This window comes from Perognathus longimembris, chromosome 14, assembly GCF_023159225.1.
Source record: "Perognathus longimembris pacificus isolate PPM17 chromosome 14, ASM2315922v1, whole genome shotgun sequence".
NCBI lineage: Eukaryota > Metazoa > Chordata > Mammalia > Rodentia > Heteromyidae > Perognathus > Perognathus longimembris.
In genome coordinates, this window is record NC_063174.1 from 10,255,338 (window position 1) to 10,279,652 (window position 24,315).

A 24,315-nucleotide genomic window follows, 5' to 3' on the forward strand; every position below is an offset into this window, starting at 1 on the left:
CATTGCATTACAAACATGTTGATATCCATTGTCAGCAGCCTAGTGATTTATTAAAGCCTCTGGATCCCCTCCCCCCACCCCCAGAGATTTACAGAAGAAAAACCAACCAACCAACCAATCAAACAAAACAACAGCATCAAGTGTGGCTCAGTGGTAGAGTCTCTGCCTAGCAAGCTTGAAGCCTTAAGTGCAAGCCCTAGAACTGTCAAACACAAGGAATTCGCCAGTGGCTCACAATGTTATTTTAAAAAAGTGGTAAACAATTAGAAACTGATATTTTCATTAAGAGATAATGGTACTATCATAGTTTAATTTACTGTTAGATAAATTAAAGCTTAAGTACTTTTGGCATTTTTCCTCTGTATGAGTGATAGGATTTTTATTTGAGTTCAATTATCTTAAAAATTGTTTGGATTCTGGTCCTGGGGCTTGATTTCAGGGCCTGGGTGCTGCCTGTCCTTAAGCTTTTTTGCTCAAGGTTAGTGCTCTTATCTCTTTGAGCCACAACTCCTCTTTTGGCTTTTTGGTGGTTAAATAGGAGAGTTTCGTGGACATTCTTGCCCAAGCTGGCTTCAAACTGTGATCCTCAGATCTCAGCCTCTTGAGTTGGATTACAGGTGTCATGGGTGCCTGGGTGCCTGGCTTATTTTATTTTTTGAGAGGTGATTTTTATGTTGCCCAGGCTGATCCTGAACTCCTGGGCTCAAGCCGTCCTCCTGTCTCATCTTCCTGAGTAGTAGAGTTGTTTTTTTTTTTAATTTATAAAAAACATTTTAAAAATGTTTGGTCAGGATATTACAGAACAGAAATTTAACCTTTAACTAGGTACTTTAATGATCCTTTTAAAAAAATGGGTAAGTTTGGTTACATACTTGTGGCAGAATAAATGAAGATGTACTGTATTCATATCATTAAGCTTGGTCTGCCGTCTGTAACTGAATTCCAACTTCAGTATGGGATGCACTTACCAAGGGATATCTACTTGATGATAATTTTGGATTTTTTTCATAGTTGAACTAAAATCTGAACTTTAATAATGGAAATGCTGATTGTTTTTCTTTTTTGGAATACGAATTGATCTTCATGTACCTGTGAAGGAAGGCATTGTTGATAAGTTCTTCTTTTTACTAAATTTGCTGAGTTTTATTATTTATTTATTTATTCTTTTGGGGGTACCTGGTCCGAACTCACCTCACTCTTCTACTTGAGCCACACCATCAACCCTTTTTGCTTTTATTTTTTAAATAAGGTCTTACATTTATTTATGATCAGGCCAACCTGGACATTGATTCTCCCATTTACATTTCCCTTGTAGCTGATGTGGCAGGTTACCGTGTCTAGCTTTCATTATTTAAATAAGGACTCGAACTTTTTGCTGGGCTGGCCTGGAACTGTGATCCTCTCAACCTCTGCCTCCTGAGTAGCTATGGCTCACACCCGTTTCATCCTTCAGTGCTTAATAAACGCAGACATGATAACTAACTTGGTGTCTTTGAAAACACTTAGCTTATCCTTAAAAGTAACAAAAAGTCTTTATTTTTCTTTGATGCTTTTAGACAACATAGGCGAAGAGCAAATATTATTCAGGTTAATTGTTCACTTTATCCTGTGGCCTCCCTTTTTGATTTGGCAGATGGTATATGTTGCGGATGGCATAATTCTGGTTGTCTGTCCCCTGCTTTTACTTCACAGAAATGACTACATTTCTAAGGCCATCTGTGGCAGAGAGTTTTACATATATACCTAGAGTTTTTCTGCTTGCTGATTTTGTGGTGATATTTTGGCGTAGCCATGTTGCCTATTTTACACTACTGTCTTGATATCTCTAAATTAAATGTTGGGCATTTGTCCTGTAGGTTAAGCCCTTTTGGGAGCACTCTGAATATTATACATTTTGTTATATCAACATGTATATTTGGTTTCTCAGAATATTTGGAGTCAAAATAAGAAATATTTAAGTATAGTGGTTTTGATGGCATATGGTATCCAGCTTTCCTTTGAGTGTATGTGAATAAGGAAACTAGAGTTTATTTTCTCTGCATTATAAGAAACCTGAGTTGTCATTTTTACAGGAAAAGGAATTTTTTTTTCATTTTGATCATTCTCTATCAAACATTAAGGAGTAATTTTTTGAAGAATGACGTAAAAACAGTATAGCTTGTTTCTTCGTAGCTCTTAAATTCTTAGTTTCTAGTCTTCTTTGACATGTAGTTTAATTGAACCTTTTTTGTTTTTGTTTTTGTTTTTTAAAGATAAATTAGAACCATTTGCCAATTTCTTATTGATTCATCTTATAAAATATGAAGATAGAGTTCCTGTAGAGAAGTGATAATGAAACTCTTCATTGCTAACATAATCAGAGTAATTGTGTTTGGTTGCAGGAATCTATAGAGAGCTCTGCTTAGAATCTGTAAAGAACAAGTATGAATGTGAAATTCAAGCTTCTCGCCAGCATTGTGAGGTAATTGCACCTCTTCAAGCCTTTTCTGAGTGTAGTAGTTTAAAAAGCAAATAAGTAAAAAACAATTAAGTAGTCCTTCAGCTCATCACTGTGTGTGAGTTTTTTTTTTTTTTTAAATGTGGTTGTCCTGGAAGTATTGACATAGGACACAAAGGAGTGTAGATAAGAAGAGTGATAAATTTAGAAGTTTTGCAACTTTCTTCAGTAAGACTTTGTGAAGATGAGGTTATCTGGAATCCCTGAAATTATTAGAATAATTAATGTGATGTGGAAATTTATACTAAAACTGTGGTTAGAATAAAGGGCTGTAGAATTAATTTCTGTCTAGACCTTTTCCCACTTTTTAGGACAGCATTCTTTATAAAAATTAGGTATGTTTTTCTATAAATTTTGTTTTTTTGTCTGCAATCTGGCTAGTTTGTAGAGATCTGAAGGTTGTTTTTTCAAGCCAGCCTGAGCAGTCTATGAAACTCTTTGTTCCTGTTAACTAGCAAAAGACCAGAAGTGGAGTTCAAGTGGTAGAGTGCTAGCCTTAAGCACAAAAGCTCACAAACAGCACCCAGGCCCCGCTTTAAAGCCTAGGACCAGCACAAAACAAACAAACAAAAAACGTGATAATTTTTCAGGTACCTTTTCATAAATCCTAGGTGATAGAAGTCTAGAACCTATAGAAGAAAGAGGACCAAGTCTGTAGTGACTCTTTTCTTCCCCAGCTATTCTGACTCTTTTCTTCCCCAGCTATTCCGTATGCTAAGTTGATAGGTATGCAAGTGAGGGAGCCTGTTAATTCATTTTATTGTGTTGTACTGTATTTTGTTTTGTTCTAAGATAGGCCAGGATATCCTAGAATTTAGCCAGATTAGATTTGAACTTTCAATCATCTTGTCTCTAGGCTTGTTTTTTTTTTTTTTTTTTTTTGGCCAGTCCTGGGCCTTGGACTCAGGGCCTGAGCACTGTCCCTGGCTTCTTTTTGCTCAAGGCTAGCACTCTGCCACTTGAGCTACAGCGCCGCTTCTGGCCGTTTTCTGTATATGTGGTGCTGGGGAATCGAACCTAGGGCCTCGTGTATCCGAGGCAGGCACTCTTGCCACTAGGCCATATCCCCAGCCCTTGTCTCTAGGCTTGCTACCACACATTGCTCACCAATTACTATTGAGATAAATGTCTTTTTGGTGATTACTTGGGTTTTCTTTGCTAAGAAGGCTTATGTGTATCTTTCATCTCTAGATTGGCCTCTTGGTTTTTCCTTCATTAACTTTGCAAATATTTTTGCTCAGGAAATCAGATCTTTTCACTCTTTTTGATGGCCTCAAGTACCTTTTCACTTATCATATGTGCTTTTTATATCTTACCTGTTTTAGGTAAAAAGATACATTTTTCCATTAAAAATTCAAAGTTTACTTTTAATATTTAAATTTCTAAACTACCTCCAGTTAACTTTTGTATGTGGTATAAAGTATATTGTTCTTATTTTGTTTTGCATATGGATAGGTGATCTCAATACATTATTTTGTAATAAATCACCAATCCCATCATTTTATCTAATGTTTATTTGAGTGTATGCTGATTTATTTCTGATATGCTGATTTATTCATTAGCTTTTAGTTTAGTACATATTGATAATTAAACCTGATAGTCTTACTTTGCTCTTTTCCTTTTCATGGTTTATTTCGTCAGTTGTGGAACTTGGACTTAGGGCTTGTGCACTGTCCCTGAGCTTTTTCACTCAAGGCTTTACCACTTTGCGCCACAGTGCCACTTTCAATTTTCTGGTGGTTAGTTGGAGAAAAGAGTCTCCATGGACTTTCCTGCCTGGGTTGTCTTTGAACTGCAATCCTCATATCTCAGCCTCCTGAGTAGCTAGAAGTACAGGCATGAGCCACCGGCACCCATCTTACAGTTGTTATTATACTTTTTTTTTGGTACTGGTTTTGAATTCAGGGCCTCACACTTGCTCTTTTCAATATGATTTCATTATCTTTTATACATATCTCAAAGTGAAATTGTTGGATTATATTTGTATTTTATTTATTTATTTATTTTGCCAGTCCTGGAACTTGAACTCTGGGCCTGAGCACTGTCCCTGGCTTCTTTTGCTCAAGGCTAGCACTCTACCACTTGAGCCACAGCGCCACTTCTGGCCATTTTCTATATATGTGGTGCTGAGGAATCGAACCCAGGGCTTCATGTATATGAGGCAAGCACTTTACCACTAGGCCATATTCCCAGCCTTGTATTTTTATTTTTTTGTACTGGGATTAGAACTCGGGGACTCATTCTTGCTAGGGAGGAGCCCTACTGCTTGAGCCATGCCTCTTCATTGGAGAGAAAAATTTCACAGATTTTTCTGCCTGTTTAGGCTTTGAACCACGTTCCTCCAAGTCTCAGCCTCCTGAGTAGCTAGGATTATAGGTGTGAACCACTGATGCTTGGCTTCTTTTTTCCCCTACTGGTAATTTTGAAATAGTTCTCATTTTTTGCTTGGGTGTACACCTGGACTTTGATTTGCTTATTTAGGGCTTTCTCTTGTAGCTGGGAAGACAGGCTTGTGCCACCATGCACAGTCTTCTAATGAGATGGATGGAGCGGTTTAGATTTTTCTGTGTGGGCTAAACTGGAAGAGTGTGTGTGTGTGTGTGTGTGTGTGTGTGTGTGTGTGTGTGTGTGTGTGTGTTCTGCAGCACTGTCCTTGAGCTTTTTTGCTCAAGACTGGTGCTCTGCCACTAGAGCTCCACTTCTGGCCTTTTGGGGGTTAACTGAAGAAAAGAGTTTTATGGACTTTGCTGCTTCAAACATGATGTTTAGAGTCCAGTCTCCAGAGTAGTTAGGATGCAGGTACAAACCACTGGTACTGGACTGAACTGGCACTGAACTATTTAAATGATGGCTGGATCCTCTGTTCTCAGCTTCCCAAGTAGCTGAGTTGACAGGCGTGAATCACTTGTACCTGGCCTTTAATTTGTTGACCAGTCTCCTTTCTATTTTTCACCTTGATTCTAATTTAGATTCTCACTAACAGTGAGTTCCTTTTTCTCTACACCTTTGCTATCACTTGTTATCTTTTGTCTTTTTGCCAGTAGTTATTCTCGTAGGTCTGAAGTAATACCTCATAATGGTTTTGACTTTTACCATGAAGAATTATTAGATTGTATTAAGTGTGTACATCTATTGAATTTAGTAATGGATTTTTGCTATTGAACTATTTAAATGACGGCATATATTATTATTCTTTGCCACTGTTAAACCAGTCAGAAATTCAGATAGTGAGTTGCAAGTTTTTTTCTCCCATTCTCTAGGTTGTTGTTTTCCATTTATTGGTTTTTTCCTTTTCTGTACAGAAACAATTTAAAAAAACTTTAGAAGTACTGTTAGGGTATTTCTATGCTTTTTAGGTCATATCTAAAAAAGTCATTGCCCAGATGTCATGAAGTTTATCTCCTATATTTTCTTCTAGGAGTTTTACAGTTTTAGTTACTATGTTTTTGTATGTAGTTTAAGATGAGGGTTCAATTCTTTCTCTCTTCTCTCTCTCCCCCCTCTTCTTTCTTCCCTCATTCCCTCCCTCCCTCCCTTCCTTCCTTCTTTGTATATATATGTAGTTTTCCTAGTGCTGTTTTTTTGAAGGTTGTCCCTTTTCCCATTGTGTGGTTTTGTCACTCTTGTCTAAGATCAACTGACTGTATATTTGTATATATCTGTATTTCTTTCATTGGTCTGTATGTTGGTCTTTATGCCAGTACCATACTGTTTTGATTACTGCAGGTTTGTAATATGTTTTGAAATCAGATGACATGGTACCTTTTTATTCTTACTCAAGATTTTTTTTACGTAGTATGTGGTTCCATATGGACTTTATGATTAGTTTATTTCTATTTCTGTAAAAAATGCCATTGAAATTTTGATAGGGATTATGTTGAATCTGCAAATCACTTTGAATAGTGTGGGCATTTAAAGAACATTAAGGCTTATCATATATGAATTTTGATTGTCAACTCATTTGTATCTTTAATTTCCTTTATCAGTGACTATATGCTCTTTTGCCTGAATTTCTTTCTTTCTTTTTTTTTTTTTTTTTGCCAGTCCTGGACCTTGGACTCAGGGCCTGAGCACCGTCCCTGGCTTCTTTTTGCTCAAGGCTAGCACTCTGCCACTTGAGCCACAGCGCCACTTCTGGCCATTTTCTGTATATGTGGTGCTGGGGAATTGAACCCAGGGCCTCATGTATGGGAGGCAAGCACTCTTGCCACTAGGCCATATCCCCAGCCCTGAATTTCTTTCTTTTTTTTTTTTTGGCCAGTCCTGGGCCTTGGACTCAGGGCCTGAGCACTGTCCCTGGCTTCTTCCCGCTCAAGGCTAGCACTCTGCCACTTGAGCCACAGCGCCGCTTCTGGCCGTTTTCTGTATATGTGGTGCTGGGGACTCGAACCTAGGGCCTCATGTATCCGAGGCAGGCACTCTTGCCACTAGGCTATATCCCCAGCCCTGAATTTATTTCTTATTGTATTTTTTTTTTGGTTGCTATTTTTTCTTTTTTTCTTTTTTAATTCCACTCACATCTACTCCTCTCCTTTTCCCTCCTCTCCTTTCCTTTCTCCTCCCTTCTTGACACAGAGTATCACTGTGTGATGATACTCAACTTTGCCTTGAACTTGTTATGTAGCCCGGGATGTCTCGGTCCTCCTGCCTCTGCCTTCACAGTACTGGGGTTACTGTATGCGTTACCATGCCTGCTTCTATTGGTTCTGGTTTATATTTCTTTTCTGTTTTTGTTTTGTGAAAGGGATTGTTTATTGAATTTTAAAATCATATAATAAAATCGTACCTTATATTTTTATTGTTAATTACCTTTGTATCTTCCATTTCTGTGTGTTAATGTTGCGTTCACTTTCAGCATGCATATCTAAATTAGTAGGATCTAAAGTTAAATGTTGACTTCAGCCTCCTTCTGGAGTTGGACATGTCTCACTCTAGTTACTGTCTCCCAGATTACAAATTAAAAGTTTCATTGTTGCCTTTTTACCCTTCATGAGACTTTGTTACTGTCTTATAGAGTTAATTCTTTTTAGATTTATCTACACTTTTTTTTTGTTGTTGTTTTGCCAGTTCTGGGGCTTGGACTCAGGGCCTGAGCACTGTCCCTGGCTTCTTTTTGCTCAAGGCTATCATTCTACCACTTGAGCCACAGAGGTACTTCTGGTCTTTTCTGTTTAATGTGGTGCTGAGAAATCGAACCCAGAGCTTCGTGCATGCTAGGCAAGCACTCTACCACTAAGCCACATTCCCAGCCCTACACTTTTTTTTTAGCTTTTTGCGTAGGGTTTTTCAGTTATAATGCTTCCTTGCATGTTTACTTTTTGCTTCTTGAAGAACATCTTAGCTGTCTTCCCTTCCTTAATGGAAAATTCTATTTTAAATGTACAAAAATAGCTTTGCTTTTATTTATTGTAGGCTGTGCCTTTTGTTTTCATTGTGCATGTTGTTCACTGAGTTATGCTGTGCTTGAACTTCCTCTTCTCACACATTCATCTTTGGATTAATTCATTTATTGTTAGCTTGCTTTTTTGTGCAGGTGTTTTGAACTCAGGGCCTCATGCTCTCAGTTGGCTTTTTTGTTTAAAGCCGTTGCTCTACCACTTTAGCCACATCTCCAGTCTGGATTTTTTTGTTCTGTTTATTGGAGATTGAGTCTCCTGGACTTTTCTGCTAAGGCTGGCATTGAACTGCCATCTTTTAGGTCTCAGCTTTCTGAGTACCTGGGATTACAGGCATGAGCCATCAGTATTGCTTTTCATAGGTTATTCTGCTTCTTGATCCTGACCTGTTTTCTCCCTGTTCAACTTTAGAATTTTCTCTTTGTCCTTGGTATTGGGGAAGAGTAAGTTTTTGCATGTTCTGTGGATTTTTTTATATTGTTATTTCAGCATATATGTGATTTCATTTTATTAGTGTAGCTTTTTAATCCAGGTGGTGGTAGTAGGGACCAAACCCAGGCTTCATGCATTGGCTATAAACACATGCACTACCACTGAGCCATACTTCTAGCCTCCAGGATACAGTTAAATTAATTTTCCTAATATCATTAGACTTCCAGTTGATCATTCCTTCATAACTAGGTTGTTTCTATTTTTGAATTTTATCCTATGTACTTTTTAAAAATTTCAGTACAGTACACATGGGGGAAAACTATTAAAGCTTTCTTTGGTAGTACTGAGGTTTTGAACTCTGGACCTCATACTTGCTAGGCAGGTGCTTTACCACTTGAACAATATTCCCAGCCCTTTTTGTTCTTGTTATTTTTTTAGAGTTTTGAACTATTTGACTAGGCCATCTTTAGATTTGAATTCTCATACCTACACCTCTAGCATATCTGGGATTACAGAAATGTACTACCACACCTGGCTTATTCTTTAAGATGGGATTCTGAACAGCAAGCAATATTCCTGTATTCCCAAGTAGCTAGGATTATGGGCATAAGCCACCATGCCCAGTTATTGTATTGTATTGTATTGTATCTATCACTTTTGGGTAATGCTAGTCCTTCAAAATCTCCCAGGGGTTCTAGTCCTGAAGAAAGTTGAAAACAGTGAGGTATTTAATTGAGGAAACTACCAAAGAGGAACTCATTCTGAACATAGGTCAGTGTGAGAGCAGTGTCATAATGGAACCTTGGAGGACTCTCTTGGGGTTTCTTAAGACTGTCCCAATGAGAAAAGTATAGGTGTCAGCCTGGGAACAGGCTAGTGAGCAGTGAGTGCAGGTGAGGAGGATGGAAGTACACCAAGCATTTGTATTAATTCAGTACAAGTGTATACTTGTATTAATTACATAACTTTTGGAAGCACTGTGCATTCAACCTCCCACTTGCTAGGCTGGTGTCCTACCACTTGAGTCATGGTTCCCCCCCCCTCATTTTTGCTTTCAGTTGTTTGTCGTATAGGGTCTCAGGGCTTTTGCCAGGACTGGCCTCATTGCCATAATCCTTTGCCTCTGAAGTAGGCGAGATTAAAGGCAGGTGTCACTATTCCTAGCAGTAAGCATCATCATCATCATCATCATTATTATTATTATTGCTGATACTGGGGTTTGAACCCAGGGCCTCACACTTGCCCAGCTGGTGCTCTACCACTTGAGATTCTACTTTGACATTTTGCTGGTTCATTGAATATGGAGACTTGCCTATTTTTCTCCCTGGACTGGTTTTGAATCTCTGTTCTATGGATCTCACCTACATAGTTAGGACTATAGGTGGGAACCTCTGGAACCCAACAGGAAAAGAGAGAGAGAGAGAGAGAGAGAGAGAGAGAGAGTGCTGTCCTAGGAATTGAACTCAGGGCCTAGGAGCTGTCCCTGAGCTTTTTTACTCAAGGCTAGTGCCCTACTAATTGAGCTACAGCTCCACTTCTGGCTTTTTGGTGATTAGTTGGAGAGAAGATCTCTTAGGGGTTGACTGCCCACAGCTGGCTTTGGACTATGAGCCTCAGGTCTCATCCTCCTGAGTAGCTAGGATTATTGACAGACATGATCCACTTGTTTCTGGCTCATTCTGGCTTCACTTAAGTTGAAAGAGTGATTAGTGGTAGGGTGCCACTGGCTCACGCCTGCAGTGTCAGCTACTGAGGAGGTTGAGATCTGAGGATCTTAGTTGGAAGCCGGCTTGGGCAGGAATGTCTGAGAGACTCTTATCTTCAATTAACTAACTGCCAAAAAGCTAGAAATGGAGCTGTGGCTTAAATTGTAGCCTTGAGCAAAAAAGCTCAGGGACAGGCCCTGACTTAAAGTCTCATCTCTCTCTCTCTCTCTCTCTCTCACACACACACACACACACACATGGTTAGTAGACTTGCTGTAGAATTTCTGCTTAACCTTCAGCAAATTTATCAACAGAAAGGAAAGAGAGTATCCTTGAACTTTCTTGTTCTTCAAAGCTCTGCATTTGGTCGTCTTTTCTTGGGGAACGGGGTGTTACTTCCACGGTGTGAGTCTGGAGGGCAGCTGCTTCCCGTTTTTCTTTGATAGAGAACAGTTCCCAATTCTTGTAGCGCACTGTGGATAAACTGGAACATTTCCTAAGACAGGAGGAAGCATAGAAAAGTACAGAGAGCAGCATGTGAGGAGATCATTTTCATCTGACATCCAATTAGTGTATTCTTCAGCTTGGCTTTCTTTGAAACTGCTGGCTGGCTTCAGATGGACAAAATCCATCTTTCTTACCATACAGAGAACAACCTTCAAGCATGTGTACAGTTGAAATTTCAAACCCCAAGTGGGAGTTCATTGCTGCCTGGCACTGTGCTCTTATACAGGGCAACCTGTATCCTAACTGATGACACAAGAGTCTTCCACAAGACTCTAATCTTCCCACTAGCTGAGTGTTTCCACCTGACATGCGCATGTGGGGCCGGGGGCCGGGGGCCGGGGGTGGGGGGTGGAATAGAGCTGTCCTAGCTGTTGATGTAAGAACTCTGAATACTTATGTGTAACCTGTGGCTTTTCTAAGAAGGGCTACAGTGTTACAGCAGAAAATATAGGCCGAGTAGACCTTGCTTCTAATCTCTTTCCTTTCCTCTTCTTCCTTCTCTCCCTCTGTCTCCTTTTCTTCTTCCTTCTCGTCTTGCTCTTCCTTTTCCCCTCGTCTTCCTTCTTCTTGCTTGTTCCTTTTTTTTCGTAGTTCTGGGGATCAGTGACAGGGCTTGTGTATGCTAGTCAAGTGCTCTGTCACCAGGTTATATCCCTGGTCTTGTCTAATGTGTTTTAGCAAGTGTCTTTCTACAGTTTTGTAGAGCTGTTTGGAAGTAATTAATGTATAATTTTATAACTGTCAATAAATTGACTTATCTTAAATGGCTATAAAATTTGTGTTTGGTATTTTTTTTTTGTGATATGTTGGCCCACTGAATATGATGGGGAGACAATTCACATTATCATTTACCATTTCTATGAGAAAATATGCTGAGTTTTCTGAGGACACAGTTTTTGTATATTCTCCATTACGGTGACAAGCAGTCCAGTGATGGTTCAGAAAGGCCAGTGTCTTATAAACATTTTCTTTAACACATGTATCTTTAGATGTTCTTATTTCATTTGTTTGTTGGTGGGATAGGGAGACTGGAATTCGGGTTCTGAGTTAGGCTTTGAGCTCTGCCTCCAGCTCCCTTCCTCCCTCCATTTTTTTTTTTTCAAATTCCTCCATTTTTTTTTTAAAGTAATTTTTCAGTTACAGTCTTGAGCTTTTTGTCCAGGCTGGCCTTGGACTCTGATACTCCTCCTTACGTCTCCTGTTTTTTTTTTTGTTTGTTTGTTTTTTGATTACAGGCATGAACCACCCTACTCAGCTTATTTATTGAGAAGAGGTCTTGCTAACTTTTTAGCCCAGGCTGTCCCTGTTCTTCTCTCTCTACCTTCTAAATAATTGTGATTACAGATGTGAGCTACCATATCTGGCTGGTTTACAATTTTTTTATTACTATCTTTAAATACTTGTGCAAAGGAGTTGTCATTTAACCAAGCAGTTTATGAATGCACTGTGTCTTGATCAGTGTCACCCCTTCAGCATTCTTGCCTGCAACCCCAGCCCTTCTCTCACCTTTCTTCATTTTGTAGGATATGCATTGAATTCTTGACTATATCCTCCCACCTAAACAACATACCATTTTATGTAGCTCGAATTAGTATGTACATAGTACAATTTCTAATTTTATATATTTCTTTCACATATTGATATTTCTTTAAAATATTCTTTTAATTATAACTAAAAAGGCAATCAAACCCACTCTGTGTTCATGTATTAAAGTCCTTTCAGTCACTTGGGCACTTAGTTAAGATGGACGGATACGATACTTTCTTTCTGTAATCCGTAGTTTCGTTTACTCCCCAGAGTGAAAAGCTTTTGTTGTATGATACAGTTCAGAGTGAGCTGGAGGAGAAAATCAGAAGGCTTGAGGAGGACAGACACAGCATTGACATCACCTCAGGTGAGGGCGCGCTCTGACGCTGGGTTTGGGTCTCTTCTAGTATCAGCATATGCACATGGAATGTCCACTAGGAGGGAAAGGGAAGAATTGGGTTGGGTTATGGTTTTTCCTTTGATTTGAACTCAAACCGTATAGAAAGATGTAAACTGAAGACAGCCAAAGGGACAAAATCCTCCCTAAGAAGCAGTGGAGTCAGCCGCAGGGTTAGGAATCTTTCCTAGCATCAAGCTGTAACAAATGGATGGAGACGAGGGGTAGATTTTTTTTTTTTGGCTCAGAAAAAGGACACTTGTTGATAGTTAGATGAATCCTGTGTGAATCCTGGGCTGCTTCAGGGCTACATGAGGTTGCAGATTTCCTCGTCTGCTCCAGGGTATGTCTTATTTTGTCTGTTAGAAAGAAACTTCATTTCTCTGGTACAGAGCAGGCATAGTGGAGACATGGTATCGAATACAGTCTTAATGTGTATGCATTGTTTCCATGGAAGCTTTGTGTAGTTTATATGTAAATGAGCAGAATGAGATCAACTAATCCTTCCTTCTATTTGCTTTCAGAGTTGTGGAATGATGAGCTTCAGTCAAGAAAAAAGAGGAAGGACCCCTTCAGTCCTGACAAGAAGAAGCCAGTTGTTGTTTCAGATATCCTTTTCTAAATTGTTGATTCCTGCCCTTCATGTGCATTTTTACATCGTGCATACTTTTATAGCTTTTACTAGTACATATTGACTTTATTTAGGTGGTCCTGTAGTAAGTGGGTTGAAGGCAGAACGTGTAATTTAGATGAAGAGAGGTAGAGAGAAGAAGAAATTTAGTCATCCTGTTAGCTTTGAAAATTAGTATGTTTTTTTTTTTTTGGCTTATATTGGCATTGTTGTGAAAGACCTGTTTCTTACATAGCAAGATCTGTTCTCAAGTGTACATTTTATTTTTAAGACAATTTTGCTATGTAGCCCAGGCTTTTAACTCTTGATCCTCTTGCTTCAGCTTTCAAATGCTGAGATTATTGGTGTATGCCACATACCTGGCCTCATATGTACTTTTTTTTTTTAGCACTGGGGTTTGAAGTCAGGGCCTTGTACTTGCTAGGTAGGTGCTTTGCTGCTGAATCATGCTTCCAACTTTTTTTGTTGGTTGTGGGGCTTGAAATTGGCCTGGGCACTGTCCCAGTTCCTCTCTGTGCTCAAGGCTAGCACTCTGCCACTGTAGCCACAGTGCCACTTCTGGTTTTTGTGTGGTTCATTGGAGATAAAAGTCTGCCAGGGGCTTTTCTGCCTGGGCTGGCTTGGCTTCCTGAGCAGTTAGAATTGCAGGTGTGAGCCACTGGTGCCCAGCTTCTAGCCCTTTTTTATACTGGTTATTTTTTTTAAAAATTTATTTATTAATTAAACACAAATTTTTTGACAAGGTGTTGTGCAAAAAGGGTACAGTTACATAGTAGGGCAGTGTGTACATTTCTTGTGATATCTTACACCCTGGTTTTCTTTCCCTTCCCTAGGTCAGGTAGACATATATACAATACACAATGTACCAAGAACATATACAGTAGCCACGTGGCCTACGCCCAAGAAAATTCGCCTAGGGCTTTAAATGTAATGTCGATATTAGACAATATGTCGACAGTTATACTGGTTATTTTTGACACAGGGTCTGTCTTGCCCAGCTTGATCCTGGACTGGGATTCTCCAGTATATATTTCCACTGTAGCTGGGATGACAGGTGTACACTACTGCCTCCAACTTCTAGTGAACGGAGTGTCATAACTTCTTTTGCTCAAGCTAGCTTGGATTATGATGCTGTCTATCTCAACCTCTCACATAGCTGGAATGATGACAGGCGTGTACCTCCATGCCTAGCTATTGGTTGAGCAGGGGTCTTGCAAACTTTTCTGTCCTGGCTGTCCTTCATCCTTGATCCTAATCTCTTAAATAGCTAGGAATACAGGTATGAACCACTGCACTTGTACTTTTCTTTGGTGGTACTGTGTATTGAACTCAGGGCCTTATGCTTACTATCAGGTGCTGAGCTTGAGCTTGGCCTCCAGCCCTTTTTCCTTTGGTTAATTTGGAGTAGGGTTTGGCTTTATGCCTGGGCTGGACTGGGCTATGATCCTCCTACTGTGCTTCCCTGTGACACTTGGGGCGATAGCATGTGCCACTGTACTCAGCTGTTGTGCTTTCCTGTGGCTGGGATAACAGATGCATGCACCCTCCCAGCCATTGGTTGAAATAGAAGTTTGTGAACTTTTCTCTCTGGGCTGGTCTCAAATCAAGATCCCCTGATCTCCACCTCCCAAGTAACTAGGATTACATTCTTGAGCCACCACACCCAGCTTCATCTGTTATGTTCCTGACATTGGAATATCTGAATAATAATGATGTATACATTGAGTCTTCACATTTCCTTCACATAGCCTTCTAAATCTTCTAAATCTTCCCTGTGCCCCCAGCTGCCTTTCTTGGTCCCACTTTAACAGTAGTGATTGGGTTGGTGATGTATTTTGCAATCAGTATACTGGATTAAGGGAACTGTGTATGGCGTCAGAAGTACTAGAGTATATTTGTCTTCATACTAAGTTTTTAAAGAATAGTTTGAAGTCAATTCAAGATGCCAAAGGATTATGCCTGTACTGCATTGTTACAGTCTCTGAAAACTACAACTTTGGAAATAGAATTGAAAATAAGATGTTCTTACAGCCAAATTGACCTTGACTTGTCAACGTCCATATATAGTTTATATGCTACAAGATCTTGATATTCTTGAAGACTGGACGACAATTAGAAAGGTAAGATTAAAGACTGTGAGCCATTTATTACTTGGGTGAGGGTTTAGTTTCTTAAGCATACACATAGTAGGCCATTGCCTGATTTATAGCTGGTAAAAATCTCTGATTCTGTAGGTTATCTTTAGCTTGCCCGCTGTGTTCTTTGCTGTGCAGAAGCTCTTAGTTTGATATAGTCTGATTTATCAAGTCTTTCTTTGATTTGCTGTGCTTCTGGATCTTTATTCAGAAAGTTCTGTCCTGCCTTAATGTCTTAATGTTTCTCATACCTTGCATGCTGTGCAGTTGTTCACAAATGTATTAATTGAAATACAGTTGATTTAGAGGAGAACTCAGTGTAATTTCCCAGAAAAACAAAAATCAGAGTTATAGAAAATAAACAGAGTTGGCGTGGGGTCAAGGAGAGTGGGTGAGAGGAATAAAGAGGAGGGAGAGAGAGAATGCAGTAACAAATTCAATGTTTATCCTACAAAATGAAGACAAGTGAGGGGAGGGAGAGGTTGGGAGAGAGGGGTAACATTGTTCAGGATGCATTGTATTCATAAGCTGCTTTTTTTTTTTTTTGGCCAGTTCTGGGCTTGGACTCAGGGCCTGAGCACTGTCCCTGGCTTCTTTTTGCTCAAGGTTAGCACTCTGCCACTTGAGCCACAGCGCCACTTCTGGCCATTTTCTATATATATGGTGCTGGGGAATTGAACCCAGGGCTTCATGTATACGAGCACTCTTGCCACTAGGCCATATTCCCAGCCCCCATAAGCTGCTTTCTTAAATATCAACTCCTTTGTACAACTACTTAAAGATAAAAAAATCTTAAAAATAAGATTAAAGAACCATGGAAGAGAAATATATTTTTATAGTCTACTTGTTAAAATTTTCTGTTTTCTTCACTTATATATCAAAATATAGTTGTTATGTCTTTGGTAACATTTCTAGACAGTTTATTCTACTATAAACAGTAATAATTGGACTGTAAGAACTAGGAATGTGTCAGCAGAATAAGAACTGGGGGTGTTAATAATAATTTAATAACATGTAGAAGTGCTCCCAGATACCAGTATGATTATATTGTGTGCTTGGTTGTGGCTCATGGAAGGCACTTGGTGCATACCTGTTGAAGGAACACAAGTAAACATTTGAGCCCTAACTTCATGTCTTTTATGTTTTGTCATTAGGCAAGAATTAGAGGCTTTTCCTGGGCTTCTTAAACTTTTCCATTTCTTATAAATTTAGTTGACAGCAAGGAATTATTTCAAATACTGATAATACTTAGAAGGAAGAATTATTTTTTATACATATGTTACTTTTTTGTTTGATTTTGGTACTGAACTCGAGTATTCATTCCTACTAGATAAGTGTTTTAGCCCCACCAGCCTCTTTGCTTTAGTTATTTTTCAGATAGGATCTCACAGTTTTGCTCAGGCCAGTTTCAATAGCTGGGATTATAGGCATGCACTGTCATGCCCAGGTTTTTGTTTTTTTTCTTGTAACTTTTTTGCCCAGACTAGCCTTAAACTGTGATTCTCTCTGATTTTGTTTTGTTGTTGGGTGCCACTGTTGGGGCTTGAGCTCAGGGGCTAGGCACTGTCTCTGGCTTCATTTTGCTCAAGGCTAGCACTCTACCACTAGCCCCTGAACTGTGATTCTCTCAATCTTTCCCTTCTGAATAGCAGAGATTACAGATATGAACCATTGCATCTAGTTGCTACCCCCATCCCCTCGCCACTCATGGGACTTGAACTCAGGGCCTGGGCATTGTCCTTGAGCTTCTTTTGCTTAAGGCTAGCACTCTATCACTTGAGCCGCAATGCCTCTTTCAGCTTTTTCTGTTTATGTGGTACTGAGAAATCAAACCCAGGGTTTCATGCATGCTAGGCAAGCACTGCCACTAAGCCACAGTCCCAACCTCAGCCATTTCTTTACAGACTTATTAGAAGGCTTGGAGTATGACTTATTGGTAGAGTGCTTGCCTAGCATGAGCAAAACCCTGGATTTACCCACACCAAAAAAAAATTAGAGCAGCTAATAATTATAGATTATTAAAGATTCCTTTAAGAGCAGATAAGGGTTATATTTTATATAAAACATATATATATATTTTATATATTTGTTATTGAACCAATTCGGAACATTGTGTATATTAAAGAGATACCAAAATACATTTTAATCTGAAGTCAGACAATTCTTCCTTTTTTGAATTAAGGCAATGGCTACACTGGGTCCACACAGAGTGAAAACAGAATGTAAGTATTGAGTGGAGAAATATTCTATGTGATGATTTGTTGAATATAGGTTATTAAATAATCTGCATGTTAATGAACTATGCTATCAATATAATTTCACCAGTGAGCACTAAAACAGAAATTGTGAATCTCTTGCTTCCTGTGAAAGATTCAAAATTTCTAAGTGCAATGTGTTTCTTTTACTAATGTTCAGCTATATTGCTCTACTAATACTGAGTCTGTAATTCAAAGACGACTTAGTCTTTGGACATTCTGGAATCTGTAAAGTTGTATGTGAAATTTTTATGCATGTGTGCTTTCTGAGCAGCTAAAGATTAGAATGCTGACAGTGGAGTTCATCTACCTTATGATTTATACATCTTTATATACTCTGTAAAATTCACACCAAATGTTTTCCAGAGTTTTTTTGTTTTTGAAATTCAAATTGCAAATTCATGATAGAAATTACTACTCAGAATAACTTGGTCATGTTTTACTTTTTCTCATTATAGGTCACAATTCCCAGTGCTTCTATAAGCAATAAAGTTAGATTTTAAAAAGTTTCTTTTTTTTTTTTTTAAGTAGGAAAAGGAATTTCTTCTAGTTAGATTCCAACAGATATAATCTATAAGAGATTAGTTTCCTTTATATCTTTAACCAAAGGTGCCTTTAAACTTTATATGGTGTCAGGAAGTTATAGCACTGTGGCATAAAGTACTGACCTTGGGAACCATCTAGGGGACAAATGCCTAATCTTTCTAGTGGAGTGGTGGAGTGATTCTTTCCATTTGGGATCATGGGTTCTTTTGAGAGTTTCACTACAGATTTGAGCAGATCTCCATCCAACCCCTTTAGTTTTGTGTGCTCTGACTTCCCCCACCCCACTTTGGTGCCAGTCCTGGGGCTTGAACTCAGGGCCTACCTTTGAACTGCAGTCCTTAGATCTCAGTCTCCTGAATAGCTAATGTCATAAGTGTGAGCCAACAGCATCTGGCTTATGTGCTGTTACTTTTTTTTTTTTTTTTTTGGCTGGATCTAGGCTTGAACTCAGGGCCTGGGTGCTGTCCTTGAGCTTCTTTGTGCTCCAGGCCAGCACTCTACCACTTGAGCCACAGTGCCACTTCCAGTTTTCTGGTGGTTAGTTGGAGATAAGAGTCTCATGAAGTTTTCCTCCCCGGGCTGGCTTTGATCCATGGCCCTCAGATCTCAGCCTCTGGAGTAGCTAGGATTACAGGCGTGAGCCAGGACCCGGCCATTTCCAGGGTTTAAAAGTAGAAGTTCTATTTAGGGTATTCCTTTTATAGAATGTGAAGCTTGTGGACTTCTTGGAAGTCACTGAAATCTGCTACTTTGCCAGGGCAGATGCCTTGCTGGAGAGAAAGTATGAAAAGCATATTTAGAGGAAATACAGCAGTTAATATTTTCAGTACTATTAAAACTAGGTAATTGGTAATTACCTCTTTCCCATCTGGCACCTGTCTCATTAGCTAGCCATTCATTGTTCATTGTTTAGCTTTGTCTAACTAAAAACTTAATGAATTACATAAAAGAATGTAAGAAACCAAATTCTCATCTTTGGGTTTGTTATCTAAGGCATACTGTTAATGTTTTTGCACACAGATGGATGTATTGGTGTCACCTCTTCATGTCTCCTCTTGTTCTTCTGACCCCTTTAGTGCCTGTGAAACTGGAAAAGCATCTGCACAGTGCCAGGTCCGAAGAGGGGAGATTATATTATGACGGTGAATGGTATATTCGTGGACAAACAATATGCATTGATAAGAAAGATGAATGTCCTACAAGGTAAGCAGTATTTTGATCCTTGGAGTGTGGTTTGTGATCATTGCTGTCAGGAAGTACTGTCTGCGAGAGTTCACCCTTCTCTGATGATAATTTTGCATCATTATTAATGTTTATCCACCAGACTACATGTTAAGTCTTGAACACAAGCATAACAAAGTGAAAATGTTTGGAATTATTTACCCATGAGTAAGTGATCCTATTTGTTAATTGTTATAGTAGATTAGTTATTGTGTTCCTAATACCTTTAATCCAGACCATGAATAATTTTTGGTCAACCTATTAGTCCTTAACTGTTTGGGGCCTGTTACAGTATTTTGAATCAAAAACAAATTGTATCAGTGAAGGTGAGAAAGTAATGAGAAATCAATGAAAACCTTAAAAGCAAGTAATTAACCTATCAAACACAAGGCTAATAAGTTCAATCCCCAGTATTGCCCCCACAAAAAGACTGACAATATTTAAAGTATAACTTGAAAATTAGAAATTGCCTTTAAAATCTAATTATCTAGACTTAACTAAAGTTTATGAAGTTATTTTTGTAGCCTCTTAAATTTTACTTGGATATAGCCTTTCTTTTCCCCCACCCCCCTCAGGCCTGGGGCTTGAACTCAGCCTAAGTGCTGTCCCTAAGCTTAAGGCTTTCTACCACTTGAGCCATAGGTCCACTTTCAGCTGTTTTGGTGGTTAACTGGAAATAAGAGTCTCTTGAACTTTCCTGCCCAGGCTGGCTTTGAACTGCGATCCTCAGATCTTAGCCTCCTTAAGTAGTTAAGATTACAGGTGTGAGCCACCGGTGCCTGGTTGTGATTTGGCTTCTCGAAGCAGTCAAGAGGTGAAGGATGAGACTACTGCTGTAACACAGCAGTCTGTCGTATAGTAAACCTTTTTCAGAAGTAAACTAACAAGTTGTATAGCAAGTACAGGAACCAGCAACAAGGTTGTTGATCCAATATTGCTATCAAGTGTCCATTTCTATTTGTAATTACAGCTATTCTTCTTTATGACTAGGCACAGTAGATGCATGCACCAGCATTTCCACAAATATGGGAATAACAAGTTTTGTGATAAGGTTTTGATGGCTTCAACAGAGCTAGGAATTTTTTTAGCTCTGTTTTTATCTTCTGGAGCCACTGTTGTATATGCAGTTCATTGCTAATCAAAGTGTTAGGCAGTGCATAGCTGTAGTTTAAATAGAAGATAAAATTTAACAACTCCATTAAGGAAAGAAAGGATGCTGTCTATTAAAGTTGTTGACTGTGGTAGTTTGACAACATGCCCTACTGATAATGCAGCATTTTGGTGAGTGATGATTTTTTTTACCTGAACCCGCTGTCCAGCATTTTTGGTTTTATATCTAGTAATCTAAAATAAGATGAAGAGGCATATTGTAATTCATTCATTTTTCCTGTTCTTTTTTTTTCCTTTACAGTGCCGTAATTACAACAATTAACCATGATGAAGTTTGGTTTAAGAGGCCTGATGGAAGCAAATCTAAGCTTTACATTTCACAGCTACAGAAAGGAAAATATTCAATTAAACATTCATAATTATGATTTAAGTGTTATCTAAATCTACCTTATTAGTGTTACCAAGTGTGATGTGCCATGGGAGTTAAAAAATGTATTCAGTAACTTATATTCTATCCAATCATGAGAGAATATGTAGCTCTAGGTAGTATTCTTAAGTAGACCTCATTCATATCTACGTTAGTAAAAGAAACAGTGATAAAAATGTAATCATGATTGTTACATTTATTTGCCCCTTAAGCTCAATGACAAGTAGGTATGTATGGTAGGGGTTTTTTTTTCTGATTTTTTTCTTAAATTTTTTTTTTTTTTATGAATTGTCTCTTCCATATGGAACCATGGCTATGTTGATCTGCATTTTTAAAAAGTATCCCATATCTTTGTACATAAGATGGATAAAATGTTTCCTATACATGATTTGTACTAGTACATTAGTTTAAATCAGAATGAAATTTAAGCATATATATGTGAAGGTGTATATATGTCATCAGCTTATTTAGAACTGATGGCCCAAACCTTACAATCTTGTTTTACCCAAAAGGAAACTATTGGGTTTGAAAGGTCAAAGGAGCACTTTTGTAGACTAGCTTTCCTTCTCCTCTTCCTTGACTGTATGGTGGTGACCTGTTTTTACAAATTATGCTTAGTGTTAATTAGTAAGGTATGTGTCAAATGTTAGGATGTTTCTACTTGTATTCCTGCAACCCCTTTGAGGGCAGGTGTTTGTGCCTGTATTTATGATGCACTATGTATGTGATAAACAGTAATGGCAGTATTGTGGTCTTGCTGGACTTGTCTCAGCTTTTGGAACAGATTTTAGTAAGTATTTTTCAGAGGCAAACTAAGTCCTTATTCTAATTTTAATCCTAGGGCAAAATAGACAGGAATGATTTCTTTGAGTCTATTTCCAAATTAACACTTTTGTCTTTTTTTTTTTTTTTTTTACACTTTATGGCCATGTGGTGCAATTTAGACAGTGTTGGCCTCTCTCCCATAGCTCCATTTAAAATGAACTTCCAAAGCCTCAGGAACAGTACAAAGGAGTGAAGCCCTCCATACGGCAGGCTGCGGTGCAGAGTTAGGGTACAACCAAATCAAGAATTCCTGGTGGTCTTGTGCACTTTAATCTGTTACAGTGGGACTGAAGGGACAAGGAAGAGATGGACTTATTAAAGCTGAGCGCAGGCCAGCTGCATGATTCCGTTGATTTCTTACGACTTTACCTCTGCAGACTATCCTGTGCAGATTACCACTTCACATTTGCCAAATTTTGACATGCTGACTTCTGACATTCACTATCAGCAGTTAGGCTACTTTGCTCTGTTTCTCATTAACCTTAGCAACTGTACATAATGTCATAATCCAACAGTATTTGACAGTACTTATATATACGTTTGATAAGCATTTTTAATGGGATTTGTATTTTTAAATTTAGTATGTAATAAAAAGACGTGTTTGAGTGTTATGTGAGTGTCTTGAATTACTTCTGCATGTTTAGTTTTTATGTCCACTTGGAAGAAGGATTTGAGGCCTTTTAGGATTTCAGGGGAGGATGTTGCACGTTTCTGCTTCCTTCACAACTCAGTCTCTATTGGGGTCCATTTACACATTCAAGACTGCTAAGTTATACTTAAAACGTGCATGCAGCCGTACTGCAATAAAAGCCTACTGTAAGTTCTAAAGAGGCCGTATGTTGAAAATATTTACTTTCAAAACTAATGTTTACATCATATGTACCCTCCTACCATAATATTAAGATATAGTAAGCATATACACGTCTCTGACTTAAAATACTATAAAGTAGTATATCTTCCCATTAGTCTTTTGGTTGTAATGTTTAATGAAGAAGGATTGTTAGAACTCTGAAGTGAGATCTTTATGATCAGCTTCTATTTTAGGATCAACTGTTACAGCTTCTGTTTCTCATGTCCAGTCCCCCGGCCCTGTCAGTTCAAGCATTGATGACTAACGAACACTAGTGGCCTGCATTCATTCCTTGCCTTCTCATTGTTCATATTGGTGGGTTAGGCACTGAATATTTTCCATGATATCTGTGGATTAAAGTTTTTTGATGTACACGCTACTCAGGAACTCATTACAGAACCACTTACATCTCATTGATGATTGTTTTTAAAAGTAAAGAACAAGGACGTTGGCTGTTACTCTAAGATTTTGCTTTGGGAGCCAGTAAGTCTCATAGAATAAAACTGAATGAACATTCATTTATATGTAAGATGGATTTAGGATGAATGAATACATTAGGATTTATGTAGTCTCTTGCCAAATTGGAATGTAAACTATTTTATTTGCTAAAGATGAAGGATCTAAGATACTTAAAAAATATAAACAGAAAAAACAAAAAGCTCAGAATTGGGCTCACGAAGTGCCTGTCCTTTGCATTTTTGCTGTGAAGAACTAACTTGCAGGAACTGTGATGGCCGGTTAGGAGGGCTTTGGTGGGCGGCTTCCCTGCAGTTCCCCACTGGCTGTGTGGGCCTGAGTCTCGGCCTCCCTGGAAGTTCTTCTTATACTGTGTAGTTTGCCGCGGCAGCTAGCTTATTTGAATACTTTGACTCCTGACTCCTGGGCAGCCAGTAATGCTACTTGCAGTTTGAGTGCCTGCTGTGTGTGGAAGCTGATGTATCATGTGTAAACTGAAAGTCATTGACACTGGCGTATTCAAAACAAAGTGAACACAAATGTGAGAATTCTAACATGTTGACTCTGTAGAATTTGCCATGTATTGGGAATTTGGGACCAGGACATTTTTTCTCAGACTGGAAGAGATACAATATTGTGAGAGAACTTACATTTGAACTTTTTTTTTTTTTTTTTTTTGCCAGTCCTGGGCCTTGGACTCAGGGCCTGAGCACTGTCCCTGGCTTCCTTTTGGCTCAAGGCTAGCACTCTGCCACTTGAGCCACAGCGCCACTTCTGCCTTTTTCTGTTTATGTGGTGCTGAGGAATTGAACCCAGGGCTTTGTGAGTGCTAGGCAAGCACTTTACTGCTAAGCCACAGTCTCAGCCTTACATTTGAACTTTTTAAAGCAGTTGATGATCTAAAGTTGCTCATCTGAGAAACATGTATTTATAAGTTGTAAAAAGCTAAAATTTATAAATCTAGACTTTCCTATAGTTTAAATTAGTGCCATCCCTTTCGAGATACATTGTATGTGTGTGTGTGTGCGCGCGTGTGCACGTGTGTGCCGGGCACACGTGCGCTGGTACTGGGGCTTGAACTCAAGGACTCCAAGCTATCATTAGACTTCCTTGCTCACAGCTGGTACTCTACCATTTCAACCACACCGCCAGTCTGACATTTTGCTAGTTAATTGGAGATGGAATCTTGTGGACTCTTCCGCTAGGGCTGGCTTTGAATCAGGATCCTCAGATCGCAGCCTCCCAAGTATCTAGGATTTACGGATGTGAGCAATCAGTTGCCTGGCAAGACACATTTTTATTTATTTATTTATTTTGCCAGTCCTGGGCCTTGGACTCAGGGCCTGAGCACTGTCCCTGGCTTCTTTTTGCTCAAGGCTAGCACTCTACCACTTGAG

At 38.9% G+C, this 24,315-nt stretch overlaps 1 protein-coding gene across 1 annotated transcript in view; it reads left to right on the plus strand.

Moving 5' to 3' along the window:
* The window catches only part of Brms1l (BRMS1 like transcriptional repressor), a 35,199-nt gene extending 12,976 nt beyond the window's left edge, over positions 1-22,223 (plus strand). Inside the window, exons 4-10 of the mRNA XM_048362265.1 lie at positions 2,382-2,461; positions 12,336-12,432; positions 12,987-13,070; positions 15,149-15,213; positions 17,411-17,450; positions 19,106-19,232; positions 20,662-22,223. Of these exons, the coding sequence (XP_048218222.1) occupies positions 2,382-2,461; positions 12,336-12,432; positions 12,987-13,070; positions 15,149-15,213; positions 17,411-17,450; positions 19,106-19,232; positions 20,662-20,779 (611 nt within the window). The 3' untranslated portion in view covers positions 20,780-22,223. The remainder of the gene's footprint in view (positions 1-2,381; positions 2,462-12,335; positions 12,433-12,986; positions 13,071-15,148; positions 15,214-17,410; positions 17,451-19,105; positions 19,233-20,661) is intronic.
* Positions 22,224-24,315: the final 2,092 nt, after the last annotated feature.